Source organism: Diadema antillarum, unplaced genomic scaffold, assembly GCF_040938485.1.
Source record: "Diadema antillarum isolate AM-2024a unplaced genomic scaffold, OU_Dant_1.0 seq00000807_RagTag, whole genome shotgun sequence".
In the NCBI taxonomy this organism is placed as follows: domain Eukaryota; kingdom Metazoa; phylum Echinodermata; class Echinoidea; order Diadematoida; family Diadematidae; genus Diadema; species Diadema antillarum.
In genome coordinates, this window is record NW_027271688.1 from 971830 (window position 1) to 992585 (window position 20756).

The 20756-nt window shown below is 37.9% G+C and overlaps 1 protein-coding gene across 1 annotated transcript; it reads right to left on the reverse strand.

Moving 5' to 3' along the window:
- Positions 1-329: 329 nt before the first annotated feature.
- On the reverse strand, positions 330-12102 carry LOC139739569 (serine-threonine kinase receptor-associated protein-like). Its single transcript, XM_071650171.1, has 8 exons — positions 12024-12102; positions 9418-9564; positions 8392-8527; positions 7577-7658; positions 5843-6015; positions 3562-3699; positions 2534-2670; positions 330-554 (listed from the first exon to the last, which is right to left on the reverse strand). The coding sequence occupies exons 2-8, from the start codon at positions 9536-9538 to the stop codon at positions 334-336; spliced, it is 1008 nt and encodes a 335-aa protein (XP_071506272.1). The 5' UTR covers positions 9539-9564; positions 12024-12102; the 3' UTR covers positions 330-333.
- Positions 12103-20756: the final 8654 nt, after the last annotated feature.

Here is a 20756-nt window from a genome sequence, read left to right on the forward strand (position 1 = left end):
GTACAAATTGTCCATGGTTTAAACCATGGTTTCAATTGCACCACCGTCGTGAATTCGGGCCTTTGAGTTTGTGTGCGAGTGTGATCAGCAAACAGTTACGTGTAACTGAGCAGGATGACAAGATCGAGCAGCAAAGCGCATCTAGGACAATCCGATGCCAGCTGGGAGACAACACTGACCTAACTCTTTAGTCTTGTGGAGTCAAGGAATGTGGGCCAACACATGTCCTCTATGGCCAAATCCTCCCCAGCTGTCAAACAAACTGAAGAACGCAGGACATTAAAAAAGAAAAAAAAACAAACAAAAGGTGGTGCGACGATACCCTGTGATTCGTTAACTTTCCACCTTCACCACCTGGGGCGACGCCGCGTCTCGTTCGGCCGCGGGGACTGCGTCCGTTTCGCTGTCATCCACCCACTTCCAGAGGCCGTATGTCTTGCCAACGTTGGTCTGCCAGAGGCGTAGCGTTCCGTCCTCGGAGCCACTGGCGTAGAGCTCACCGTCAGGTGAGAAACGTACACAGTGAACGGGTCCAAAGTGGCCCTTGTAGGATACTGAAGGAGAGGTGGGTTCATAGGAAAAATGCGAATTGAAGAAATTAAGCTTACAGCAGAGTTTCTCTTTGTTCCACTACAAAATAGTTATTGGTAATAAAGTAGTCTCCACCTAATGTCAGAAGTCTTGCATACTCCAGTAGAGACATTCAACTTGCAACAGATTGCCTTGCATCAAAGTTCGATACTGTCCCATAGGATTTATCCGGAACAGCATTCTCATTTTGTTCCTTTTTTTCTCAATATAAACAACTGCAACAAAACTCATTGTCGGCCTAATGATGTCACATTACAACCTATGACAAATAATGCATAATTGGTAAATTTTTAGTATAGCTATGTCCAATAAACAAAACAAAATACAAAAATAAATTGTATTTCAAGAACGAAGAGGAGGGAAAAAACAAGGAAATTTAATGTAAATAAGACAGAATACTGGCGAACAAAATATCGTTTCCATCGTTCTAACTTTCATGATGATGACATTTGCATAGTTAAACCTAACTTTTAGCTAAACTGTTGCTTTGGTATTTTGCAATCTATTACCCATTTGGAGAAAGGGGAATTGACATATAACAGAACTAGAAATGTCGCTAAGGCGACTGCTATGCCTCCGCCATAATGCATGATTCTCCTAATACAGTTGTAGGTCTATAGTACATGTGGACAATGTATAGATACATTTTCACAATATTGGCAAAATATTGAAATTACATGTTTGTCACAAATGTGTTGAATGTTCACCTTCCTTTACAGAGGTTTAATTAGATGAATAGGAGAGCATGTATTTGGGGATTCAAGGACTTTAACTTGACTTTGACCCATTCATAAGTATATGAATACTGTAATTTTCAAGGTATGGAGAAAAAGTGTAATTTCTGTATTGAAAAGTACACTGTTACCATTTTCTTTTGGCCTTTGACCCTAAAATTCATAGGATAATCACTGTCAGGCAGAACATGCATAAATATGTAGTAAGTTTCAAGATAACTTGAGCCACTTCTGAGATATGGAGGAAAAAGTTAGTTCAGCACTTTCCCTTGATCTTTGACCTTTTGACCTTTGAGGCAATCCCCGCCCCCCCCCCCCCAAAAAAAAAAGAGAAAAAGAAAATTTCCAGATAATCTAGGTTATACATGCATACACCAAGTGCAAAAAAAAAAAAAAAATTGCTGGCATTACATAAATACATGTATGAGGGAAATAGTAAAAATTTGAAGTGTTGCACTTGACCTTTGACCCCTGACCTTTGACCCTATGAACCCTAGATTCTCTAGATAATAACTGCCAGTCAGTACATGTATATATACCATGTTCCATGAAGATACCATGAACAATTTCCAAGGTACGGAGAAAAAAGCGAAGTTTTAATATTTTAACTTGACCTTTTGACCTTTGACCTTTGACCTCATGACCCAAAACTTTCACCAGAGAATCTTAATTGGGTAATACATGTATACAGTAAGTTTCAAGAAAATATCTTCAGGCATTGCATAGATATGTAGGAAATAGTGAAATTTTACGTATTTGACCTTGACCTTTTGACCTTTGACCTTGACCATGTGCACCCAAAAGTTGATAGGCACAATTTCACCCCCTAATACACATACATGCCAAGTTTCATTAGGATACCTTAAAAGGTTTTGATAGTTACCCTGTCCACAAAATATATTACGGACGGACGGATGGACGGACAACCCGAAAACATAATGCCTCCAGCACCACTTTGTGGCAGAGGCATAAAAACATGGCAAAATATCAGAAAACAGTATTAAGCGAGAAAATGCATACATTAATTTTGTTTGTCATAATAAACATAACAAAAAAGGGCATTAATTACAAAATGTTTAAATGATGTCATCTGTATGTATGTTACCAACTCTTTCCTTGATTTACATGAGTTTTCTTTTGGAACAGTCGTGTTTTCTGATCATTTTCTTGTGATCATGAACCTAGAATTGATCAGGACGATTCTGTACCTTCCTCATTTCCATCTTCATAGGAGAATTTGTAGATCTTGAAATCCTCTCCCCCGGCGACGTATGTCTTCTTGTCTGGGCTGAGAGAGGCTGAGTTTAAGGTGGTCTCTGCTGCGAAGCTCTTGATTTCCTCAAAACTATTTTGACAGGGAAAAACGAATGGGAAGAAAACTATAAGTATCACATTAGGAAGAGCATGCTACCATGCGCAGAGCTACTCCCTACATTTGTCTTGGTCCATGCCCACACACTAATTCCTCACATTCACACGAAAGGGTGTGCGAGTAATGTCAAGCCATATTCAGATAAAATTGTCTCGAAATATGCACCAGCAATATGCTACTAAATAATTCATAGCAATATCTGTTTTTCAACTGATTTGCTCAATAAGCAAGATTTTGTGGTCATGGCGCACAAAAACACAAACCTAGATGTTTCACGGTCTGATGGCAAAGGTCAGAAATAAAGAAATTTTCATTGGCATAATCTCTGACTAGGTCTGGAATAGCTTGCCTGAGCACATCTGAACACCATTCTGGGCATTTATTGATACAATGCTGCTTACAATACACATCAACACACCAGAAAGAGATCTTTTTCCAGACATTTAATATGGTCCAGTGCTTCCACACAGATGCAATGATTATTCTTCAAAGAGCAATCTGGAACAAAGACTGACTCCTCATGATAACATTGCAGAAAATTTCATGAGCTCTTTCTTGGAGGGGCCATCAAAATACTTGAACTTTTCACCCAATAGTTGCTGCTGATTTCTTTACATAGCGCCTTTAAACCACAACCATTGCAGTGCTCAAAGTGATTTATATACCAATATACAAAGTGCACTGCTGTCAGTTCCACACAGCGAGTGCACTCATCCCACTCATTTGGATGCATTCCAGCTGAGCTGTCACTTTTCAGCCCTCGCCTGTTAGAGGCGACTACTGTAGTGTTGACCCGTCTATCTAACCTCCCCATCAATAGCTCTACTGTAGTTTTTGTCTTTGTTTGCTCTTCTTCTTCTTTACCTTGCTGTATCATAGAAGGAGACGATCTTGCCATGAGTGACCACCAAGGTTGAACCGTCCCACACTAGATCCATGCTAGCATTGCCGCAACTGAGCGGGATCTTCCTCACCTCCGAATTGGAGGCGATGTCCCAAATCCTGCGTTTATTCAAAGAGATGCAGGCACATCATCAAGAATGAATACATTTGCTCATCATTGAGAGAGAGTGAGAAGGATGTTCGTATCACAAAAATTATTTTTTTCGGTTCGTATTTCAGGATTTAGAAATGGGAGGAATCACACCAATGCTGGCATCTTTCCACCCTGGGCTTTTCATAGTTCTCTGAGAATGAGACAACTTTTCACTCTGTGCCCACTCTACATCACTTGGAACTTCCTGGGTAGAATCGGCTTGCATTGCCTCCTCAGGCTCAAAACTAAACTAGTCTAAACCCCATCTTCAAAGGGAACCTCCAGGCTAAGAAAGTCTTTTGCTTAACCCTAAAAGGGGCCGGGGGTAGGGCAGAATCCACGCCCCCCTTGATGTTTCACACAATAATTCTCAAATGCGAGAATGCCTTGTCATAAGGGTCCTTGACTGTTTTTTCTCATGCAACTTTTGAGACCAAATTTGCAATGTCTGTGCATACTGTTACGAAGCAACACCCAATTTGTAACTGCATTTCACCCAAAAAAGGCATAATTTTATGATTTTGTTTTGTGTACATTTCCTATGGAAAACAGTGCTCAGTCATGAAACCCAATAAAAAATTGACTATTTTTACTGTAAATCACTTTGATTGATTTAATGCTTATTATGGTAGAAAAGTGGTCAGTGACAATTTCCAATTAAAAAACAAAAGTTGAAAAAAACATAACAATCTCCCAATTACTAGACAGGCCTTGTATCTTTTAGACTATCGAACTTCAGCCTGACAGCAAATGCAGGTTCTTATCCATTATAGCAGCAGGTAATGCGTATTTATTCAAGGTTATGAATTCTTGCGTGAAGTTGCTCTAAAAGTAACTGATTGAACCCCTTCTCCCCTTAAAAAAACAAAAACAAAAAACAAAAACACCACACACTAAACACTAAAACACAGAATAACTGGTGCTTATTTATGTCGATGTAAGGCACTTTGTCAATCAGTTGCAATACATTCATAATGTCGAGTTTAGACTAATGAAGCAAACAGGCATTATAGTGGGGCAGATTTGTGAAAAAGATGCTCACTTCTGGCGGACAGTGTGAAATTTTGCATATAGGGTTATTTCGGGGCACTTATTTCTGAAATTGTCAGATCCAAGAGATCTTAAAAATCACTGGGTTGGCTGTCACCTTGAATTTCAATACGGCTGCCATGATGAAACATTAAAAGATCCCCATCTTGGGTTCTGAATGACACAGGCTATTGAAATTTGGTACATGAAGGAATGGTAACATGCTGACTTCAATAATGGGTTTATCTGAAGTGTCTGACAAGCTACATGGTAGCCACTTGGAAATTTCCTTTATCGTTGCCCTGTTAGAAAGTTAAAATGTCTATGTTGGGTTTGTGAATTTAGCTACCTGATTGAGCGCATGTTTGTAACTGGTTGAGTGCACAGCTGCTGTATGCACATTGTGACATCAGTGAAAGTGCATTATGCTTTGTTTTTTGCTGCATTTGTTTTGTACGTGCGTGGATGTTAGTTGTGATGTTTGTCTATAGCAATCATATTGGAATTCAAAATGACGGGCATACCATTTGCCAGACGCATCAGACTATTCCATTTTTTTTTTCTTTATCTCAGCATGTTGAAATACCTGTGTGCACCCAATTTCAGCATCATTCATCATTTAGAACTCAAGACAGGGATTTTCAACATTTTGTCTGGGCGGCCATATTGGAATTCAAAATGACGGCCATTCAATGTTTGTCAGACATTTCAAATCAATACATTGTTAAATCTAGCATGCAAAAATCCCTAGTGTACCAATATTAGTGCCACAGATAATTCAGAATCCAAATTAGGGATCTTTGAATGTTTTGGCAGCCATATTGGAATTCAAAATGGCGGTCGACCCAGTGATCAGATCTCTTGGATCTGGCAATTTTTGAAAACAGCGCCCCAAACAAATCACACACAAAATTTCATACTCTGCCAGATGTGAGCATCTCGACCTAATTTTGTTACATATCTGGCCCACTATTAAAGGCAGGACTAGAATTGCTCATACCTCATACTCATTTTTTTTTAATCATTCCTCCTACACAACATAAAAAGCACATTACAGCAGAGAAGGAAACCAGATCAAACCTTAGGGTCTTGTCGTCCCCACAGCTAGCACAGGTCTTGTCATCAGGAAGGAAGAGAACATTTCTGATGTTATCCTCATGGCCGCTGAACTGAATTGGGTCTTTCTCAGGACTATTCAGGTCGTATATCCGCAGCAGTTTCTCATTGCTTCCCGTTAGTAGCCTGGAGCTATCCTGTATAGACACAGTTAAAGGAGACCTAGACTTTTACATTTGAACACCTGTATAGATGGGTTATACTGGGTACAGAGTTTCAGAATTTATAGTGTTTGAGATGAGGAAAAAAGAATGTTTTCAAAATTCATAACAAATCAAAATGAACAAGGATGATGACACGGCAGCCTCACATAAGAATGCCTTTCGATCCTCAGCAATTGTCTTGTAAGATACTACGCACACATGTAGACACTCACCCAGTCGCACTCCCAGACACACATATCACAGGCAGCTCAAACCCACACAGTCATGCACACTTGACATGTGGTACAATAAAAAAAAAATAGAGAAGCACTCTGAGAGCGCAGACCTCCACCAAGCAGCTAATTTCCACCTATGATCTTCTTCTTCCATAGAGATCAGTGATTTCTACTCATCCAATGCATGCTGAAAATTGCCCAATATTCCCAATGTAGAAGCCTTTGTTATGTCATCAACCCTCAGCTGCGCGGCGCACCTTGCCCTAGCAGAAACTAGAGCATGCACGTTAGTGCGCGCATGAAAACCTCAAAAATGTGCTGCTTGAACTCCCAAGTTCATTGACCCTACCTGTCAAAATATAAAAAATTCATCATAAAATCCATAAAAATTCACAGATCACTACCAAAATTTAGTCATCTGTTCCTTGTGTCATTCTCAACCTTTCCTTTATATTTTATCCAAATCTGTTCACTATTTATGTTATTTTGCACACAGACAAACAAACCAACAAACTAATGCTGATGAAAACATAACCTCCTGCCTTGGCTGAGGTAATGAGGTGTTTACACTTTCCTCAGAAGATAAAAGCCTGTATCATGTTGAGCAGCTACAGTTGGAATATACAGACCTCTAGGATGTTAGAATTCTACCCATTATAATCAATATCATCAATCATCCTTGTCACTAATTAAATATCACTTCAACTGATCATTGTTACAGTAACAGTTTGACCTCTCCCAACCAGACATGTCGTAACCAGCGCTCATCCGGATAAGGAATTAGGCCAGACAAGGGAGACTCAATGTTTAATACATGCATGCCGTCTATCCAAAGGTAGATACTTTATGTTCACTGTACATGTAACCTATTGTAGGTAGCATACACTGAAACTCTTTCTTTCCTATCAGAACAAAATTTTTTTGGGCAGTGAATGTCTGAATGCATGTTATTTACATCAAAATTTGATGTGAATGTAAGTTAATTGTGTTGGGAATAATATACGTAGGTAATTCATATGAGTTTGTGTTGGAACTTTGTTTGAGTTTGAAATCCCCCTTCTCCCTGTAATCATCAGATTGAAGAAAAAAAAATCATGCCGAGATTGCATCCGGATAATAATAGAGAGATCCGGATAAAGGGAGGCTGGATTGCAGAGGTCAGACTGTATTATCATTGTCAGTGTATTATGATGGAGATGATAATGATTATCATTATCATCATCCTTATCATTATTATCATCATCAGCAACATCAGTACATGTATTGTCATTATCATTGGCATTATCCTTATCATTTGGGACTTCCCATTTTGAACCTACCTTTGAAAAGTCCACAGCCTTGACAATGTGCTTGTGAGCAAAGCTATGCAGGGCTTGTCCAGACACTGAATCCCAAACTTTTCTGTGAAGAAGTAGGATGATACAAGGACAAGAGCCATGAGAAATGGTATTTTTACACTCAAAATACCCAACAGGCTGGCTACATCCATTGTAGCAGATTATTTGCAAATCAATTTGGGAAAGATTGAAACTTAACTTAGGCAGGAGTTATTGCACTTTTATTAGCTGTGGTAGATTTAAAAAAAAAAAAGCTCCATCAGATGTTTTTCTTCCACTGGCACTGAAATAAGCATTTCAAAATAATACTTAAAGGTATTATTTACCTTTGTGAGCAGTTATTTAAAAAATGCTCGAGTTATCACATTTGATGCATAATTATGTGTAGGTCAGTTGTATCACAAAATACCCTATCACATAAAAAAAAAATTGCAATAAAGCCTAATTTATATACACTGTAAGGAGATATTGCCATTTTTCTGACTAAACCATAGCTGTAGACAGATTAGTCTAGAAACAATTTCATTGTAACTATTGTTCACATTTTGCGTATTTAACAATACTTAACATTGATTACAATGATTAAAATTTTCACATTGGTTGTTTCTATCCCTATCTCATATTTTAAAACTATTTTGAAGCACTACAGCTGGGTTTTTGTTTCATCTGCAAATGGTAAATAACGTCTTTAAAGTCTCAAAGTGGGTCTTATTTGAACAGGAGCACGCACGAACAATCTTAAATGTCTTTCAGTCTGCTGTAGGTGGATGAATGTCAGATCAAATTTTTCCACTTACGCTGTGAAGTCTGCTGCGGCAGTGGCTGCCCTGGTGGCCTCCTTGTTGAGTGCCGCACCCCACACTGCACCCTTGTGACCATCGAACGTTCCAATCCAGTCTCCCGTCTCACCCTGTCTCAACATGGGCTTGCCATCTAGGAGGGACAGATGATGTCAGACGTGTATCAACCCTTTATCAACCCTGGATGGTCACTCACCAGTGAGCGATGAGAATTGTGAAAAAACCTGACCCCATGATAGTGGAACATTTTGTTATGTTTGGCCAAGAGAAGCAAAGTTTCTAGACCCTGTCATGGGAGAATCTACTCATGTAAACAAAGACACATAGTACCACAAGATAAACCAGTGATAGTAAGGATTTTACATGCATAATCAGTAGATTCTTTTCACTTTAGAGAGCCGAAAGACAATTTCTACTTCAGGCTCAGCAGAGCTTTTGTGATAATTTGAAGGTTTGTATTTGCAATGCTATTTTGAGGGGCTGTTAGAAGTTCCATTTTAATAGCATGCATTCATTTATATTGCTGATAGTGGTTGCGCTGATCATGCATAAGGGTTGCGATGCCTGATCAGAAAATTAAAAGGCCCTGGATCAAACTGTGAAAAGCTAGGATGAGAGAAAAACAAAGTGGAACTAAGCTTTGGTATAGAGTATATCAAATTCATCAATCTCAACTTGCATATTGTATATGTGGTGACCTTTGTTCCCAATGTATCGCAGAAATTGTAATTTTGTGAATAAAGTCTCGATGGAAATTAAATAATAGAAGTTGACATTTCTGTCCACCTGCATTTTAATTATGCATCATACAATGTAGTTAGAATCAAACATTTCATTTACTTTTCTTTGTCTAATTTCATGTCTTGATTTGATACACATAGAGTTTAAACAAAAGCTAGAACAACTTCATTGCATTCAATTCTACTGCAAATGCTAACTTAAAAGAGATTTAATGAATTCCATAAAGTTCTTCCTGATTTCACTGAAAAAAACAAACAAACTTATATTATAATAATAACTTACCTTTGCAAGCACTGATCATAAAGTATCCATGATCTTGAATAACTTCACTGAATCCAAGGTGGACCACTGGACGAGTATGGCCAGGACAACTGATTGCTGACTGTCGGGACGTAAGGGACATGGTGACTGCTCTGTAAACAGAACAGACTGGAAACAAAAATAGAAATTAATGTAGATCTTCTGGTGCTAATGCCAGGGAGGTTTGTTGCTTGTGGCCAGGCCATATTAATTGGCTATGATTATTATCATTAAATAAATTAACTGTTAAAAAGAAAGGCAAATAAATTCATATCAGAACTCTACCTACAAAAAGCATCTTTCCATTAAAACATGAAGTGTACACAACCTCTCTAAATGACTTTAAATGTTTTATCACTTACAAACTATGCACATGTGCACATAGAAAAGAACATGATAGGAGAGTGGATCGTATCACCAGACGCTTTTTTTTTTGTGGCTCTGAATTCCGTACAGTACTCAGAGGATGAAATTTCTGCCGAAAATAGCACCAGTTATTCACAAAGTCCTAAAAATTACGAATTCAGCAAAATTATGAAAATTATTCACTTTGATTTTTGGAAAATAGACTTTAAGTATACCCCTTTAAAAAAAAGTTGTCTTTTAGCGCGGTGTAAAATTGCAGTATAATTCCGGACATGATTTTCATAATGGAACAATTATGTCTTTCACATCTTGTCCTTGCACCACAATCAAATTTCATACCTGGTACTCATGATTCACCGTACACATTCTTACTGAGCGGACGACAAAGAGAAAATCGGAAAAAAAGGCTCAAATTTCGTATTTTACGTTGAAAATTTGAACGATTCCCGCAATAAAAACTTGTGATGAATTGACATCTTCCTCTAAATCCGACATGAAATGTGAATTTGAATTGTGAATTTCTTAGCGTTTTTACATTTTTGTGTCACATTTTTTGCGATTTCGGCCCACACAATGCTCTGTGAGGCTATTCTACGAAGTCCCGCACATATGGAATGTCATTTATATGTACAAATTTGTGCATCCGGAATTACCATGCGGTCTGGTATTGTGGTAATACCATACCTGTCTAGAGTCTAGATCTTTTATAGTTTTATCTTGTAATTCTGGAGAGGTCTACATCAAGCACTACACAGTGGGGACACAGTACAATTCTAGGGTCTAGAAATAGAAAAGCAGGACTGCCAATACTGGAAACAGCTCCAACTTTCCAACAGCTCCCGCATTCAGCAAGTTGTTCAGCGCAGCTCACTGAACAACTTGCTGAATGCGGGAGCTGTTGGAAATTTCAAGCTTCATCGGCGAAACTTGCAAGTTTCAACTTAAAATTTTTGTTTAGGGACGACTTCAACTGGACAACCCTATGGGAACGTATCCTTTTGTATATATGCATACCAATTGCAAAGGTAGGTGGTTGACTATTTCGTTACTTTTGTTATTCTTCCTTCATTTAAAGCCACCTGAATGAACGAAAGTCTCCGTACTCAGTCGCCACGTCTGCACTCAAGCATTGCCACGCCGCCGCGCCTGGCGACACTCACGCCAGTAATCGCTCGCATTTCAGCATTCGCATGGGTCGTTTGACATCGCATTTAAATCCATGATTTTAGATATGATGCCTCGAACCGATTTTGCTCAAATTTCGTGAGTAACTAGGAAACTTGTGAAGCTTTATGGACATAATCAAGCGAATTGCCGCAGTCCTTTCATTTTCGCGTTGCGTTGCATTGCAAAAAAGCGTGGAGACTCCTTATAAGGGGGTTACTTATAAGGGGGACGGGGTTACTTGTTATAAGGGGGACGGGTTACTTATAAGGAGGGGCCCCCCTTGTGAGTGGGTTTCCCGAACTGATCTACATTCTACATTTCTAGCTAGCGTGCCTAATGTTTGATCAGAATGTAAATTTATTGCCCCCCCCCCCCCCCCCCCCCCGACACCGAACAGCTGAGTGGCCCTATAAGGTGACATAATGTTAGATTGGGTCTAGACCTAGACGTCTTTTCTATTCTAACAGTAACAATCATAACACATTAATTTACAGATTTTACAAATAAATCTACATGCCCGTGGCGGTGGATAACTGGAATCCCTGCCTGGATAAGATGGCGGAAATGGCCAACAAGATGCTTGATTTTGCCAAAGCGGCCTGCCAGGACCCAAAAAGTTCTAACCATTATAGATCTAGGCCGTAGGAATCTAGACACGTCGTTAGATTCACTCTTCTACAATCCTCAGCTCAGCGTAAGCTGGTATTAGTCTAGGCCTTTATGAAATAGTCTAGTCTACTCCAGACATTCATTGATAGCTCAAGGGGAGTTCATTACATGCAATGTAAATTTATGTGTTGTGTACGCACGTCTGATGTAGGTTCTATCATGCTATGTATTAAAATTGACGTGTCGTAACACTGTAATAGACCTTACGTGAACACGGTGAATGCTACGGAAGCTAACAACAATTGGTATGCGTGGGACTGACGTCGAATGAACATACGAAAACTTTAAATGTGAGTGCGACTCAAGTATTTGATGTAGAAAAAAATGATACAAGTTAGTAAAGAATGAGAACATTTAGGCTAAACATTTACTCTGTGCAAACTTACTTGAGTACTCTATTCTGAAGACTTTACAACACTGACAACCAAGACCAATTCCAGATCCAAGTAGCAGTCGGCGCACGCACGGCACACATACACACAGCACACATTTTAACAGCACATTCGATCACCTGCCAACTCAACCTGAGTCAACCACTCCTGGCCCACCAACAACCCGACCGCGACCTTCTACTAGTTGTTACAAAAAAAAATTGGATTTCCCACTTTTGATCCTTAATAGTTCAAAAACCATATATCAGATAGCGCTGGACATTGAAATGAGCAATAACAGAATAGTGTACAATTTCGTTGAGGGTTGTTTAGAAATGAAAGTATAAATCAGTTTCATTAAATTCAAGATTTATTTTTAAGTTATATAGGTTTCAGATTTTGCTCTATTTACAACACTCTGTACAAAATAACAAACAGACAATGGTCCTGAACAATGGCCAGAATTTTAATGCTCTATTACATTAATGAAAAATTCCACCATCACAGCTAGTCTCTATTCATCCTGAAATGTAGTGTAGGTATGCAAGCACAGGAAAACATGTGTTTTTTTTTTTCATGTGCATGCATTTTATACCTTTACTATGAATTCAGACTAGCAGTGCTCAGGGCAATCCATCATGAATTATTGATAAAGTATTCGATGTGCCTTGGAGCAAGAGTCCAGAAGCCTAGTCAGCAGAGCTCAGATTTGAGAAAAGGTGGTATTCGTGGTATTCATGTGTATTGTTCAGGGTCATTGTAAGCCATAAGAGTTGGATTATTAATACAGCTCTATGTTGTAAGCACACACTCTCATACACATCATTGGTTCTTGTGTAAAGTTCCATTTTGTACGGAGGGTTCAAAGTTGACCAAAATCTGGAAATTAACTTTAAAAATCAATCATGGGTTTAATGAAATTGATTCATATGTGTGTGTTTGTGTGTGTGTGTGTGTGTGTGTGGGGGGGGGGGGGGGGGGGGGGGGGCTCCAGCCCAACCCCAAACCATGCGGTTCCGCGGCCCAGATGATAATTCATCGCGTGGATGACTCCTGAGATTATCGAGCATTCTACCCCATTGGCTCGAATGTTCAGTCGTTTCAAAGGAAACGTTTCATTCCAGGTCATGCACTGTGTAGGCCCTATCAGATAGTTGCGCTGTTCTAGAAATGATGGCGAACATAGTCCACCATCTAGCACTCTATGCCTTCTGAAGTATGTGAACTTTGTGAAATTTCATGCACAACGAACAAAAGAAGCATCAGACCTACTGAGGATTACTATGCAAACGCTGTCATAAGAACGTGACCGCGACTGCTGATTTTATAATACAAAAGAAACTTCTTTCTCTGATTTTCTCTTTATTCCATTAGTCACTGATGATAACACAGGTCAATTGACAAATCGTTGACTGACCCAGGAGGAAACCTACTTGGTCTGACGAGCTCTCCGAAAATGTTCAATGAATTCACAGAGAGACACCGGCCAACAACTCAACTAACGCCCAACCTGGCCATCAACTTCTGATAGCTCGACACCGACATGATCAATTTTCTGTTGTTTTGAATACCCTTCATATAGTCATAATGAAACAGAATGGCAGCGGGCGGATACGTTCGTGTTCACATAATCTTATTGCAAAACATCATATCCCTTCACTACTGGAGTATCATAGAGCAGACCTGTCGTTAAGAATATCTTCTCAAGCGACATGATAGTGTCTTCTTGCTTTTCTCTGTAGTATAATTATTAAAGGGAAGGTACAGTATTGGTGGAGATGAGAATTGGGTTTTTAACTTTTTTCGAGATACCCAGAAAACACTTAGGAAATAGTACAGAGCATACCATTTTAAGAGGAATTCAAAGTTAATTTGATGAAAATCGGGTTTGGAATGACTGAAACATCCAAAAATAAAGTAAAACAAAGCGATCATAATAACGTGTGGGTCCCACACTTATTAGAATCGCTCTGTTTTGGATATCTCAGCCATTTCAAAACCAATTTTCATCAAATAAACGTTGAATTCCTCATGGAATTACATGCTCTTTAATATTTCATAAGAGGTTTCTCATTACCTCACCAAAAAATGTTAGAAACCTGAAATTAGGTCTCAACCAAAACTGTACGATCCCTTTAATGTACCGGGAAAAATAACAAAGAACGTCCCTACGGTGCATCCGACCTGATCGAAGTTCGTGTTAATGAAAGGCGTAGACGTTGTGATGAAAGGACAGCGTTCCCTTCTAAACGACAGAAAGGAAGTTACTAATTTGACTTTTAACAGCAACTCAATGTATTGTTCGCCTGAAAATTTTTTGATTGATTGCCAAATTATGAAACATTCAGAGCTCCAGAAGAAATAAAACAATATGACATATTGTTTATCGGCATGGTTCAAAGTCAAGGATGAAACCGTTGTGTAAGGTAGACACACTTGAGTGACCTTTTCGATACAGTTATTCAACGCAAATAACAGGGGACATTTTATTTTGCATAATGGTTTTGCGTGTCGTCTTATTCACCCCGGAAGGAAATAAGTGACCTTAGAGGAAGACTGGCGCCGTTACACAAATCGTTACAATTTCCACCAATGATGTGACGTATATCCAACTTTGATTTCGTAACAGAACATTTTTTTTTCTACATGTTATGGCAGACTCTCTGTCGACTTAAAAGTTCGAATAATGAAAGTGAGGATCGAACATAAGATGAGCGCTTTAGCGGATTTTTTTTTCTGCTTTCATGTTCAACTTTTGTTTACAAGTTTTGTTCGTGAAATCCATCACATAAGAACAAACGACCAGCAAAATTTGACTTGTTGTCAAAAGTGATAGCAGTTTGAGTGTTAGTCAGCTAACAAAGTTAGCCCTCCAAGGTCCTTTTCAAAAAATTCATGTTAATCGCGTGACTATGGCATGATGACATCATAAAAATGTAGCATTTTCCCGTTAGTGCGTGTTGTGCACAAGACCAGTGTTAGACACAAAACTACAGTTGTGCTTCAATTTTCATGCGAAAGAGGCATTTACTATTACGCAAACAATGTCGTAACGATGTGACCTCAGCTGCAGTTATTAGATACATTTTGTTGTGGATATTTCCTTCTTTTCTCATTCTTAATCCCCTGACGATATACCAAGAGTTAAAGGCTGCAGTTATTAGATACATTTTGTTGTGGATATTTCCTTCTTTTCTCATTCTTAATCCCCTGACGATATACCAAGAGTTAAAGGCTGCAGTTATTAGATACATTTTGTTGTGGATATTTCCTTCTTTTCTCATTCTTAATCCCCTGACGATATACCAAGAGTTAAAGGCTGCAGTTATTAGATACATTTTGTTGTGGATATTTCCTTCTTTTCTCATTCTTAATCCCCTGACGATATACCAAGAGTTAAAGGCTGCAGTTATTAGATACATTTTGTTGTGGATATTTCCTTCTTTTCTCATTCTTAACCCCCTGACGATAGGCCAAGAGTTAAAGGGGTCGTATAGTTTTGGTTGAGACCTAATTTCAGGTTTCTAACATTTGTTGATGAGATATTGAGAAACCTCTTATGAAATATGAAAAAGCATGTAATTTCAAGAGGGATTCAACATTTTATTTGATGAAAATTGGTTTTGAAATAACTGAGATATCCAAAACAGAGCAACCGTAACAAAAGGTGGGACCCACCTTTTATTAGGATCGCTTTGTATTACTTTGTGTTTGGATGTCTCAGCCATTCCAAAACCGATTTTTATCATATAAACTCTGAATTCCTTTTAGAATGGTATGCTCTGTGATATTTCACAAGTGGCGTCTTGGTATGTCACAGAAAGTTAAAGCTCAATCCTCGTCTTCAACAATACTAATACCGTCCCTTTAAATTACGTTGTCTGATCAACTTTGCGAAAAACTTTCACTGAATGGCTGCATTGCTACACTCTTCAAATTCGATCAATGCACATTCTGCCTTAAATGAATTCTCATTTTTAATCTTTCGATAATTGTTAAAGGTATACCATGTATAAACAGCAGTGGACTGCAAATGGGCACCTAATGCATGTCGGGGAATTCGAACAGTGTAACGGAATAGTGACAATTTAAAACGACAACTTATTCTTTGAATAGAATGATTAAATGGATTTTAGTCCATGCTTAAACAAAGTCATGAGACAATGAAATAATCACAGGCTCCTTCGTCAGGGTCCAAGAAACTTGCATCGATTTTTTTTTTTTATACCCAAGTCACAATCGAGTACTTAGTAAATGATCACTGCTACATATTAACGTGATATAAAAATTCCTCGAAATTTGGATAAGACAAAGGGAATATCAGGAACCGTCAAAAACAACAACACATATGAAATAAAGCTTTTATCCTGACTCAAGTTCCGTAGGTAATGGCAAATAAACTTTGACATATGCTCCTGTGATATTACTAGGCCATCTGCTGATGAAGTCGACGGAAATCCGGATAGCGTGCGAAGGGGTCTTCCCCTTCTCGTAGGACTACTAGTGATGAGTGGAGCAGGTGTCGTGTGATCGAAATGAGTGTAGAAAACACTTCCACACCCTTACCGAGGTGATTATCAATGGCAGAACACATTCAGGCCAAAAATAGCAATAAAGACAGGAAGAAAGCTGGTAGTTTCATCATCAAAATCGAAAAAAAAAGACAGTTACGAAACTTCATGGTTTTACTTGTTTGCTTTAACCAAACAAGATAGTAGCAATGATCTGCATTAATTTCTATTTTTGTTCCAGTAACAGAGCAGACACCATGTCCCTAACTTCTTTTGTTCTGCTATTAGAGTCCCAACTCATATGTAATCTTAAAGGGATCGTACAGTTTTGGTTGAGACTTAATTTCAGGTTTCTAACATTTTTTGGTGAGATAATGAGAAACCTCTTATGAAATATTAAAGAGCATGTAATTCCATGAGGAATTCAACGTTTATTTGATGAAAATTGGTTTTGAAATGGTTGAGATATCCAAAAAAGAGCAATTCTGATAAAGTGTGGGACCCACACTCATTACGATTGCTTTGTTTTACTTTGTTTTTGGATGTTTCAGTCATTCCAAACCCGATTTTCATCAAGTAAACTTTGAATTCCTCTTAAAATGGTATGCTCTGTACTATATAATAAGTGTTTTGTTAGTATCTCACAAAAAGTTAAAAGCCCAATTCTCATCTCCACCAATACTGTACCATCCCTTTAAGGAGAAGCTGAGCGCTATGTCATCATCGTTGTTGATTGTTATTTTTATATAAATTTGGAAAGCATTCTTATTCCCCAGCCTAACCACTACAAATTTTAAAACTCTGTACCCATGCAGTATAACCAATTTATTATTATTCATGTATATAATGTAAAAGTCTTGATATCATCCGGATGTCTCCTTTAAGATATTTTACGAGACAAGACAATACTGTCAGAACAATACGACTGTTTCTTTTTATTCAGTGTCCAAAAAAGTATGAAAGAAAGAAAACAGAGAATAGATTCAGTGAAGGTTTGCGTGTTACTCCTTGGGAGGCTTACTCAGGCATTAACATCATCACCCCATTAAATTTGTGCTGTCGTAATTGATATTTGTTGATATCGTTGCTTTGTGCGAAAAAAATAATGTACACATACATGTAGGTATAATATACATACCTATACATATGAAACTTTGAAGTTCTGCATTTAATTTTCATTTGTATTTCCTAATTCGATATTTAAAGCCTCTACGATTATAATCGTCTGATCTGTACGGCCAACTTGACTTGGAACTTTAAGTGAAGCTATTCCATGTGCACTTGTTGGATTGTTCCATTGCTTCTCGAGAATCGTTTCTTTTCTCTCTCTCTCTCTCTCTTACAAGACAAGCATGGTGATTTTTCGAAATGGGAGTATATATGTATGATACTTGTTGTACTTGACCCCGTGCCGTGTACCCATAGGTCTATAGATGGTATATTTGACCTCAAAGCATTACAAAGGTCTTCATTTGTTTCACAGGATAATTGCTAAAAAAAAAAAAAAAATGGTGGAGACAGATTCAACCAATAATTATCACATTTCAATTCAATTCCATTCAATTCATTTATTTTCATTCTTTTTTTTCCAACAAAACCTAACACATAATAAATCACGAATTATATCATATAGGCACATATTCGACTGTGCAGAGGATAAGTGGTATTTGAATTTCATTTGATAAAGATATACATGCATACCTGCAAAATACAAAGTTATGTTTAGACAAAGTAAGACTTGAGAGGTACACTAGAAAGCATGCATGTTTATTGTGAACCACTCAAAAGATTGTCATGAATATATGCTTATTTAACCGATTAGATTAACCGACCATTCTTCCTTTTTGTTTTTGTCTTCAGGGACGGATCTAACATTTTGCTGCAAAGGGGGGGGGGGGGGGGGGGCAGGGATGGTTAAGCCCCCTAAATCTCCCCCCCCCCCCGATGTTTACAGGCCAACACACAATCACGCACGTTACAAGTGGTGCATGAGTGTATATACAAAGTCGTCTCTCTCTCCAAAAAACAAACAAACAAACAAACAAACAAATAAATCAAAAATAACGGATTTGATTTCCTTTACAATGTATAGCCATACTCTATTTAACACTTTCAATCTGATTATAGCGCATGATCTCGAATAAATACATTATGCAACAAATGAATAATTCGCCCAAGGCCAAAGGCCGAGGTGAAATAGAACATTTTGTACGAGGGTTAATCTGCATTTGGAGTTTATATTGACTAGAATAGTGCACAAAAGCGCATAATCCATTGATATAAGAGTAAATGAAGTGTATAAATTATATAACATTTCATTTGCAGGATAGGATAGGACGGTGATTCCCCGTGCAAGAATTAAAAGCATAGTCACGAGCACCGATATTTACTCTGAGAGTATAGAGATCAGTGCTCACAATCGTGAATTATAATAGCGTAATCAAGGATTGTTAAGTGGTATCAATTCGACCAGTCACAAATTTTATAATAAATACACTATTTACTGATATTACCGGATTATTGGTGAGTTAGCTCGATCGATAGCTCTGCCTCCACTGTGGACCAGGGGTCGATTCCAGAGTACTGAGCAATAGATTTTGTGTGTAAATACCGTCCCCTCCAGTAAGAGGCAAAACACTCTGTCCCTCGGAAACGACATAAAATGGAGGTCACGAGTGTGAGAGAATCACAACTCATGCACGTAAAAGATCCTGCTTCATTTATTCATCGTTTAAAGAGCGGGATGTAAGATGACTCTTTAACTTGATTTTGAAGTTATTAAGCAAACTGGCAGACCACTGACCCATTGATATATGAAGATACTCAGTTGATATTGCATAAGCTCAGTAACATTAAGAAGTTTCAATTCCTGATAAAGGTTTAAGCTGTGCTCTAGAAATCATTCAAATTACTTTATTATGTATAGCTATAAATGTTTGATATTTGAATTGGACGTGTTTGCCCATATCATATCACAGTGCGATAAGAATGAAAAAAAAAATGAGAATAAACTTTAATATTCGTAAGATGGCATACTCGGCAACAAACTATGTGAAAATTTGCCTATAATACCCGTTTTCTTCGAAATTCTGCTTTGAACCTCATATGATACTTTCAAGATAGTCTAGAATCGAGATATATTCCAAGAAATTTTATTACAGAAAACACTTGGAACATTAACACCATTAAAAACAAGAATGAATTTCGTTCGATCAGCATGATCATAGACGATTGCCAAATAACATATAATTACCTACAATGAAATAATTATGTTAACAGTGAATCTAATCATCATTCAACCACTTATTCATCCTACTAAATTATGATTTACTGTATCACATAATGAGAGTAAGTCATGATCAGAGCAGAGGATGTTGTGCCATCTGCATATAGGATATAAGAAAATACTTCAGTGACATTACGTATGTCATTGGTGTAAATAATAAAGAGGAGTGGCCCTGATAAGGACCCTTGTGAGACACCACAAACAATTTAGTTGAAATCTGATAAAATGGACTTACATTCAGGATACTGACGGCGTTTGGACAAAATGAATAATAAATAACTGCAAAACGAGTCATTAGCGACTCCACGTATTCCATAATGACGTAATGTATACAACGAAGTATAACGACTAATGGTGTCAAATGCCTTTGAGAATTTGGATAGATACACCAGCTAAAAATTAGTTTTCTTCAAATTCATCGAAAAATGTTCATACCTTCATGTATTGCATGTTCTACGATCTTCGAAAAACAAGAAAGCACAGAGACAGGTCTATAATTTGTCAGCTGATGTTTGTCACCGTTCTTATGCTTATATTGGAGTTCCACATGCAATTTTCAAGTGGTTTGGGAATGCGCCAGTCGACAATGACTGGTTAAAATATAACAACGCGGTTTACAAATGCAATTAATCACAAGCTTGTTTCATCAACTTTGAATACCGATATGTTATCAGCTTCAGGAGCTGTGTTATTAAAAAAAAACAACAACCACACAAAAACTTATCAAAATCACTTATTTCATATTCCGTAGTGGGAATAAAAAATATTATCATCGCAAGAGGAACTAAGGTAGAAAACAAAAGTTATTTATTTATATTTCATATACACATTATATATTCAATGTAGTATTTTACATATACTCTTTCGAAAATATACCTTTTGTGAGAGGCAAACCTTTGCTAATTTTCCCATAAGGCAGTCAGCCTATAGTCAAGCTATGCTTATGCTGAA

What these genes read in the sequence shown, in the direction of transcription:
- LOC139739569 (XM_071650171.1), bottom strand. Translation starts at nt 9,538, where the DNA reads ATGTCCCTTACGTCCCGACAGTCAGCAATCAGTTGTCCTGGCCATACT. An exon ending in GCCGCAGCAGACTTCACAGC is followed by an intron (nt 7,659 to 8,391) that starts GTAAGTGGAAAA and finishes ACTTCTTCACAG; the next exon opens with AAAAGTTTGGGATTCAGTGT. An exon ending in GGGGACGACAAGACCCTAAG is followed by an intron (nt 3,700 to 5,842) that starts GTTTGATCTGGT and finishes GAATAAACGCAG; the next exon opens with GATTTGGGACATCGCCTCCA.